The sequence below is a fragment of the Pipistrellus hanaki genome (assembly GCF_964339955.1).
Source record: "Pipistrellus hanaki genome assembly, chromosome: 10".
In the NCBI taxonomy this organism is placed as follows: Eukaryota; Metazoa; Chordata; class Mammalia; order Chiroptera; family Vespertilionidae; genus Pipistrellus; species Pipistrellus hanaki.
In genome coordinates this window covers 46,198,842-46,207,821 of record NC_140512.1, presented here as the reverse complement: position 1 = coordinate 46,207,821, position 8,980 = coordinate 46,198,842, and the positions used below count along the sequence as shown (strand labels likewise).

Below are 8,980 nucleotides of genomic sequence, written 5' to 3'. Positions count from 1 at the left end.
GGAGATAAATCTACTTTCCACTTGTTTGGTTTCTCTCTTTTTCTCACCACTCAGTCCCCAAATCCTCTCTATTTTGAGGTATCCCTAAAATCCATCGATATCTTCCCATTCTCACTGCTGTCATTCTAATCTAGGTCACGTCTCCTATGAGCTAATATATGTGACCATCCATTGTTTCCCAAATTGACTTTCTCTCTGATTCAGAATTGTTTTTTCTCTAAAATCCTAATGAGGTCATATTAGTCTTCTTAAAACTTTTCAGTAGTTCCCTTCTGCTTAAAGAATAAACCCAAGCAAGGTTTAGGGAGCGCCCTTAATTCTCATCTCATTTTGTCTTTGTCAGCCTTTCTTTTCATCCCTCTTTGATACTCCTCTCCCACTTGGCCAACCTATACACCTTTTTTTTATTTTTTTAAATATATTTATTTTATTGATTTCAGAGAGGAAGGGAGAGGGAGAGAGAGACAGAAACATCAATGATGAGAGAGAATCATCAATTGGCTGCCTCCCGCACAACCTCCACTGGAGATTGAGCCCGCAACCTGGACATGTGTCCTTGGCCGGAATTGAACCCGGGACCCTTCAGTCTGCAGGCTGACACTCTATTCACTGAGCCAAACTGACTAGGGCTTTTTTTTTTTTTTTTTTTTTTTTTGAGGCCTACCAAATTGAATGTGGGTTTTCTTGTTTTAATACTAATAACTTTAGCCCTTAACTCATCCTTAAGCTTACGAATCCCATTTATTTTTCCCTTTTTGTTTTAGGTTATTGATAGTTCTTAAAGCTTCTCTTTGAAAAATTAACTTTAGAATCTTATGGATGGGTGGATGGTATGCATGTGTGAGATATTCAACATTTTCTCATATGTTTGTAAATAAGTTGTTATTAAGTTCTTTGTCTATTACTGTTATTATAGCTTCTCTGTACATATGGAGACATATCTATCCCCAGTCTTACTCCACAGAATATCCCAAGTTTGTGAGACTCTAAATCTATTATTGTTTTATTCTGCCATCTGGTTTACCATTTAAGTAATACTCTTGTCATATTTTGCCACCAAAAATAAAAATTAAAAAGGCAGATAGAAAAGAGGAGAGAGAGAGAGAGAGAGAGAGAGAGAGAGAGAGAGAGAGAGAGAGAGAGAATATGTGAGAATGCGAGAGAGCGCACAAGTGAGTGTAAGCAGGCCATGTCTGAGGAGACAGTGTGATGGGTATTGGCTGGGAACTTTTATTCAAATTGATATCTATGGTTGTGTAGTATGGATCTGTACAAGTGAAGCAGTTCTCAGCAAGGGTGGGCTGAGTGTGACATATGCATAAAGGGGAGGGGAGTCAGTGTCACACAGAGGGGTGGTGACAGCTCTGCTTCATCAGAGTAGTCCAGAATGGAAAGGGGTCAATGGGACATGTAGAGGGAGGGGTGCAAGTCACACACTGTGGGGAAGGAACTGGTGAAAAAACAGAGCCAAGGGAATGAACTTGGGATGAATTTTTAACTCTACAGAAGGTTAATTGACTCCTACTTTGGAATTCTTTTCCCTAGATGAGGTGGATAAGGCTGAAATCCTGGGAACTCATCATCCCATAGGGTGGATTTTTTACTTTGGCTGAGAAGATTTCTGTATCTACTGTCCTGTTTTACACTGAGGCTCAAGACAAGAAAGAGAGCCCTTGAGACTACAAGCTTGTACAGAGTCCTCATCTTGGTTCAGTCCCCTGCACCTCCTCCCACTGAATCCCCACGCAGGTTATAAGTTCAATCCCTGCTTTGTGCCTACGAATTTCCACTACATCCTTATCTTCAGAACAGGATTCAGGCATCAACATGAAGTGTGTCCTATTAACCTTACTGATGGTGACTGGTGAGTGACGGCCAAGTTGATTAGGACTCTGTTGGGGAGGGGGACAAGGGGTGGAATGATGATGTTTGGAGCTTGTTGGAGAGGGAGAGCTGGTGGATCAGGAACATGGAAGTTTGGGAAGTAGGTGATATACTGGTCATTTTCTGTACAGATTCAGCAATTTATTGTATTTAACTTTACCTTTTTATTATGGGCTTAAAACCTCCTCTGAATGTCTAATAACCTTCTTTGGTTGAAACATGAAGGATGTCAGAAGGGAGGATGGAGATAGGATCCTGGAAGAGGGCATATAAATTTATAAAAGAAAATAAAAAGCAAAGACAGCAGGTATTTTGCTGTGTGATTCAAAAGGAAAAAGTAGATTTTTTTGGGGTGGGGGGGTTAAAATGTGTAATAAATAATAATAGTCAAATCACCACCACCACCATAAAAGCATATCCTATATAATAAAGAGGTAATATGCAAATGATGCAAATGGTCATTACACCATGACACATTATGACCAAACAGCAGGAGGGTGGGGCAGAGAGCTTTGAGTGGCAGAGAGCTATGAGTGGTGGTGGGCTGGGTAGCCCCCTGAGGCAAGCAGCAGTGAGCTACTTGTGCATGGATTCCTGCGCAGGGCTACTAGTACTTATATAATGGACACTGCCCTGTTTTCTACATATTAACTCATTTAATTCTTATTAAAACTTTTTGAGATAAGTATTGTTCTTATTTAGTTGATAAGAAACTGAGACACAAAGAAATTATCTTGCCCATAATGAAATTAGTATGGCTCTGTAATTATCAATAATGCTCTTCTACTTAATCGTTAAGTGGTATTGGACAAATACCCTAACCTCTCTGAACCTCAGTTTTCTTATATGAAAAATGGGAAAAATAATATCTTTTAATGATATGTAATGCTTCCTAAACTTATAGTAGACTGACTGTAGTTAACCAAGTTAAGTGTAGTAGGGGGTGGGTAGGTTGTTTCATTCACACAGAGGAACCAGCAAGTGTGAAGGTCATGAAGTGGGACATACTTAGCAAAAAGACCACCCCTATTGCTGGATGCAGAGGAAAGAATAAGATTAAGAGTTATATAGGATAGAGCAGTGTTTTTCAACCTTTTTTGGGCAAAGGCACACTTGTTTCATGAAAAAAATCATGAGGCACACCACCATTAGAAAATGTTAAAAAATTTAACTCTGTGCCTATATTGACTATATATAAAGTAATTCTCTTGAATAGGAATCAAATAAACACGAAGAAAGTATTTTATAATTACTTTATTATGAAATATTAAGTAAACAAAATAGTGAAAAATTATAAAATTCTTGTCTTGTCTGCACCTACGGCACACCAGGCAACATCTCTAGTGTGCCGCGGAACAGCGGTTGAAAAACGCTGGGATAGAGGACTTTCTAGTCTTGCTTTTAGAAATGATTATCTTAGTGTCATGATGTCTGGTCCTAGAGCATCCCTACAATTGACCAGTAGGGAAAGTCAGGGAGCTTGGCTGGATAGAGCTAAGAAATAGTAAGATTTTAAGAGACTGGAAATGAACAAGGATGTCTGGAAAGAAGTAGGGAAGTCAGGTAGAGAAAAAATGCATACATCGGATTTGGAATCAGATACACTGAAGTCTGAATTCTTTAACCAACCATAGTCCACTATTTGTATGGCCTTGAGGAACTTTCCTAATGTTAAGTTCTTAATCTGTAAAGTAATATAAAATAAATCTACCCTACAAAAAAAATCTAAAAGTGCTTAGTACAGTGTTTTTATCGTATGGTTTAGTACAGTGTTTTTATGGGAGGTGCTTAGTACAGTGTTTTTATCGTATGGTTTTCTAGTACTACCATAGTATGGGGCCTATGTGATTAATAAGTGGTAAATACTGATATGGACTGACACTGGCATCCTAAAATCTCCATAACCAGTCTGTTTCCTTTAATCAGCTGGGTTATCTGTTGACTCTCTTCTCTCTGTGTCCCAGGTGTTGTTCCATTCATTAGTGAAGATGCGGGAGACTTAGGTGATATGCTGTACTTATCATATCTGAAATCTAGTTACAAGCCCTGTGTGGGGACTCTGATTGCCCCTCAGTGGGTGGTGACAGCAGCACACTGCTTCTTACCGTAAGTACTGAGGATCAGTACCCTCTGTTCTAAGGCTCCAAAGCTGGGCCTCAATACTCCTTGTGCTGGTCAGGAAATCCTAGGACTATGATGGTCCAGGAGAGCTTAGCTAATCAGATAACATTTGACCAAGGCACATCCCATATTCTTATGTTTAACATGTCCAGAAGGAAAAATAATGTGGTATAATACCTTAAAGGTATATAAAAATAATTCTTCAAATCATTCTTAATATTTTTAAGATTCATCCAAAGTGTTAGGCATGTGATTATATTTCATTTTTATTAGTTGTACATTTCAGTTCAAATGTCCCACAACTTGTTCATTCTTTTCTTAACAGACATTTGAGTTATTTCTAGTTTCTGTTATTTTGAACATTGTTACTGTAAGCATATTTGTACCATGCAGCTTAAGGAATATTCTTGTGTACATATATCTGAAATATTTATATGTGTTGGTGTGTATCCATACTGATTTATATCTGCAAGTAAACCTGTTGCATAATTCTAGAGTAAACACAGTAGTCCCCCCTTATCCATGATTTTGCTTTTCATGGTCTCAGTGACCTGTGGCCAACTGAAGCTTGAAAATTTTAAATGGGAAGTTTCAGAAATAAGCAATTCATAAGTTTTATATTGTGCACCTGTTCTGAGTAGCATGATGAAATCTGGTGCTATTCCATTTTGTCCTGCCCAGCATATATATGGCTGGGTACTATCTGCAGCTTGTCATCCACTGAAATTGCCCATGGGTAAGAGGAGACTACTATAATTAGGAGTGGAATTAGGGCCATAGAGGATGCAAATATTAGCTTTTACACATCCTCCAGTAATTTATTCTTCCAACATTGGGTATTGTCCAACTTTTGTTGTTGTTGCTGATTATCAAATATCTTTTTATGCTCCTAATTTTATTACCTTTATTAGTAATGATGATTAGCATTTTATTTCTCCTCCTCCTTCTGCCAATAATGTTTCTTTTAGGAAATATTTTTCTTTAAAATTTATCTTTGTTGTTGAAAGTTTACAGCTGTCCCCCTCTTCTCTCTTCATTGACTCCCATCTTCCCCTCATGCTGCTCACCTCCCTCAGGTCTTCACAACATTATTGTCTGTGTCTGTGGGTTGTGCATATAAGTTCTTTGGTTAATGTCTTCCCGCTCCTCCACCCCCCTTCCCTGAGATTCATCAGTCTCTTCCATATCTCTGTATCTATTGTGTGTATCAGTTTATTTTGTTTATTAGATACCACATATAAGTGAGATTATGTGATACTTGTTTTTCTCTGAGTGGCTTATTTTGCTTAGCATAATACTCTCCAGGTCTCTGCATGCTGTCTCAAAGGGTAAGAGATCTTTCTTCTTTTATACCTGCATAGTAATCCATTCTATAAATGTACCACAATGCTTTTATCCATTTATCTACTAATGGGCAATTGTTCTGTTTGAAACGACAATGAGGTATCATCTTACACCTGCCAGAATGGCTATTATAAACAAATCAACAAACAACAAACAGGGACTACTCTTTTGAATATTTGTGTATTGAATTTTTTAAAAAATTGCTTTGTAGGACTTTGACAAATGCTCTAGTTATTTCTCTTTTGACAGTTGAATATATTTTGAAATTTTCTTCTTCCAGTTTGTGGCTTAATCTTCTTTTTATGATGGATTTTGATAAATAAGAGTCTTTGATATAATTCAATTTAATATTTGAATTATCTATCTTTATTTGTGGTTCCTGGGCATTGATTGTGCTTAGTTAAAAATATTCACTATGACCTTAAGATCAGAAATATAGTTCTTTAAACTTACTTCTACAGATTTTAAAGCTTTAATTTCATATTTAAATACATCATTTGGAATTGATTTTTATGAATTGTGTGAAGTAGAAATCCAATTTTATTTTTTTTATCATAGTAAACCAAATATTCAAATATGATTTATCTAACAGTTCCCTCTTTCCTTGATGATCTGCAGTGCTGCTCCTGTATCTAATATCTAAGTGTCTGTTTCTGGGCTCTCTATGCTGTTCTATTGTTTTAGTTATTTTGGACCAATACCTCAATGCCAATAATTATATCTCTATCATAAATGTATGGCATTTGATAGGGTAGACCAGCCATCTTATTCTAAATTAGGAACACCTAGGTATTCTTTTGAATAAATTTTAAAATCAACTTGTCAAGTTAAATTAAAAATTCTGTTGGAATTTATTTAGAATCACTTTGATTCTTTACGTTACTTGGGAAGAACTTTATACATTTTAATATGAATATTTAATGTAATAAGGTCTAAAGCTAAAAAATACCCTAATGCCCTCCTCGTGTCTCTTCTCACTTATATGCCTGCCCCCCCCCCCCCCCCCTCTCTCTCTCTCTCTCTCTCTCTCTCTCTCTCTCTCTCTCTCTCTCTCTCAATTATATATATATATAATTGATTTTTTTACAGAGAGGAAGGGAGAGGGATAGAGAGTTAGAAACATCTATCAGCTGCCTCCTGCACACCCTCTACTGAGATGTGCCCACAATCAAGGTACATGCCCTTGAATTGAACCTGGGACCGCTCAGTCCCCAGGCTGACACTCTTATCTACTGAGCCAAACTGGTTAGGGCCATAGTTTAGTTTTTTATGCCACTGAGTTATTTTAAGCCCCAATTCACTCAACATAATTTACTTGAGTCATCTGTTTATCATGAATTCTCTCCAATATAAACTGTAATTACTTGCAAATATCTTTTATGGTAAATTAAAGTAGTTTCTTAAGAGAAAGTAAAAAGGGAAATTGAGGGAGAAAAATATATAAGAGGGGACCCATTTATACAGCTATTAACACTGTAAATGTGAGTGATTTTTCTTCTACAAGAAAGGAGAGTAATCTTAGAAGCAGAAAAAGCCAATTTGACAAACACAGACACAAAAGAGAGCTGCTATAGCTGATTTACACAATAAGTTGGATCTAACAATTCCATCATATGACCCAAGGAGAACTGCGATAGTCAGTAAAACAACTTGACCAAAGACCTGTCATCCCCACCTGAGGCCCAGAAAAATCCTTTACTCCAAGCAGGTGAAAATAGGACAGTATTCCTCAGGAACACAAAGAAAAGCTCTTGTAATGTACCATGTCTTGTAAAATTGACCCAAGGCAAAGTTTATCAAAAGGATGCTGCTTTGATGAGATCTTCTAAACTTGCCAGTACTCTTTGGCTCAGGACTTATCAGGCCCATTTCTATCTTATCTCTTTAGACTTTATCTTATCAACTCCCAACAAAGTTTCAAGAACAGACTGAGAGACAAATGGTATTGTTGTTAGAGGACAAAATAAACTTGACATTTGGGATTTCAACAAAAAAGTGGCGCTCAGTTACCAATGTGTTGCTTACTTTACCTTCATGGTTGGAGAGACCCGAGTGAAAGACTCAGGGAGGTATCCTGTTCTGAAACCAAGTGTTGAGCCAGGATAGTAAGTAGATTTTAAATGGATCTCAGTGGAACATCCAGGATTTTTTATATTGTTCTCCTAAAGGACCACCAGAAAACCTAGTTGATCCAGCAAAGTTTTGATTAATATGTAAAGGATAGTGTATTCAGGCGAGCCTCCCTAGCTTAAAAATATTCCAACTCTTTAAACTTTCTTTGTACAATTTCACATTTCTTGTTCCCTCCCATCAAAGGGGCTTCCCTAATAGAACCCACTACTTCCCTAATAGAACCCAACTGTATGCATCTTTCAACTTTCTTAGTCTTGAATTGGAACTACTCTCTGGAATTATGCTAAGAGTAGAGCCCAATCGCATTATAGGCTATGGAAATGGAAACTTATTGAATTTACATAATTCACAACCTTCATGTTAGCTACACATAAAAGGTCAAATGGACAAAGATGAGAAGGAAGGTGGAATGGGTGATTAAAGGAAATCTATGTATGAGTGAGAGGGAGATTAGCCTTGTGATATGTGATACTATCATTTTTTCCCCCCCTTAATTTTTTAGAGATCTCCAAGTCATCTTTTTTGGTGGTTCTCAAAGTTTTCAAGACTTTACAGGGGAGATTATACCTTATGAGAAGATCTTCATTCACCCAAACTTCAATGCCACTTCTCCTAAAAATGACCTCATGCTGATAAAGTTGTCTGTACCTTTCACCTTTGTCACTGAGTTTTTTCAGTTGCCTACTCTTGTGAATAATAAAGTTAAAGATTGCTTGATTCACACCTGGTTACAGGGTGAAGATTATTTTGGTGAGTGATTGTCAAAAGGAAGAGTTAGTTGTATTCTTGGATATAATCATACCTTCAGACCTCTGGGGAATTAGGGAAAGGAATTGGAATTTATAGCCCCAGTGCCAGATTTCTAAGCACATGTGTGAAACTAGAGCAACCATATTGACTCTCTAAATTAGAAGTGGGGTGGAATCTCCTTTAGGGCTTTGAGAATCAAATCCTAAATCAAGGGGTCACATGTATATATCATATTGGTACATGCAGTAGGGGGCTAGGATACAGTATCTATGCTTGAGTGTTGGTTCTGCCATTTATTATAGGGTTATGGATACATTATTTAATTTATATGAATCTTAACTTGAAAATGTATGAAAATCATATTTCCCTTTGTCTAACAGAGTGATATTGTTATCATTACAACATCAACAATAGATACCATTTATTGAGCACTAATTATGTGCTAGGCATAAGTCCCCTCCACATATTATTCAGTTGTCATCATACATCATGTTTTCTTAGGATTTATATCTTTTAAGTGAGAACACCAAGACTCAGGGAGATTAATTCATTGTCCATGGTAATACACTTTTAAAAAATATATATTTTATTGATTTTTTACAGAGAGGAAGGGAGAGAGATAGAGAGCTAGAAACGTCGATGAGAGAGAAACATCGACCAGCTGCCTCTCGCACACCCCCTACTGGGGATGTGCCCACAACCAATATACATGCCCTTGACCGGAATCGAACCTGGGACCTTTCAGTCC

At 37.2% G+C, this 8,980-nt stretch overlaps 1 protein-coding gene across 1 annotated transcript in view; it reads left to right on the top strand.

The window, feature by feature from the left end:
- Nucleotides 1-8,980, top strand: part of LOC311629116 (putative inactive serine protease 58) — a 57,200-nt gene that overhangs the window by 46,648 nt on the left and 1,572 nt on the right. The window contains exons 2-4 of the mRNA XM_084896953.1: nt 1,546-1,864; nt 3,849-3,990; nt 7,985-8,232. Of these exons, the coding sequence (XP_084753079.1) occupies nt 1,828-1,864; nt 3,849-3,990; nt 7,985-8,232 (427 nt within the window). The 5' untranslated portion in view covers nt 1,546-1,827. The remainder of the gene's footprint in view (nt 1-1,545; nt 1,865-3,848; nt 3,991-7,984; nt 8,233-8,980) is intronic.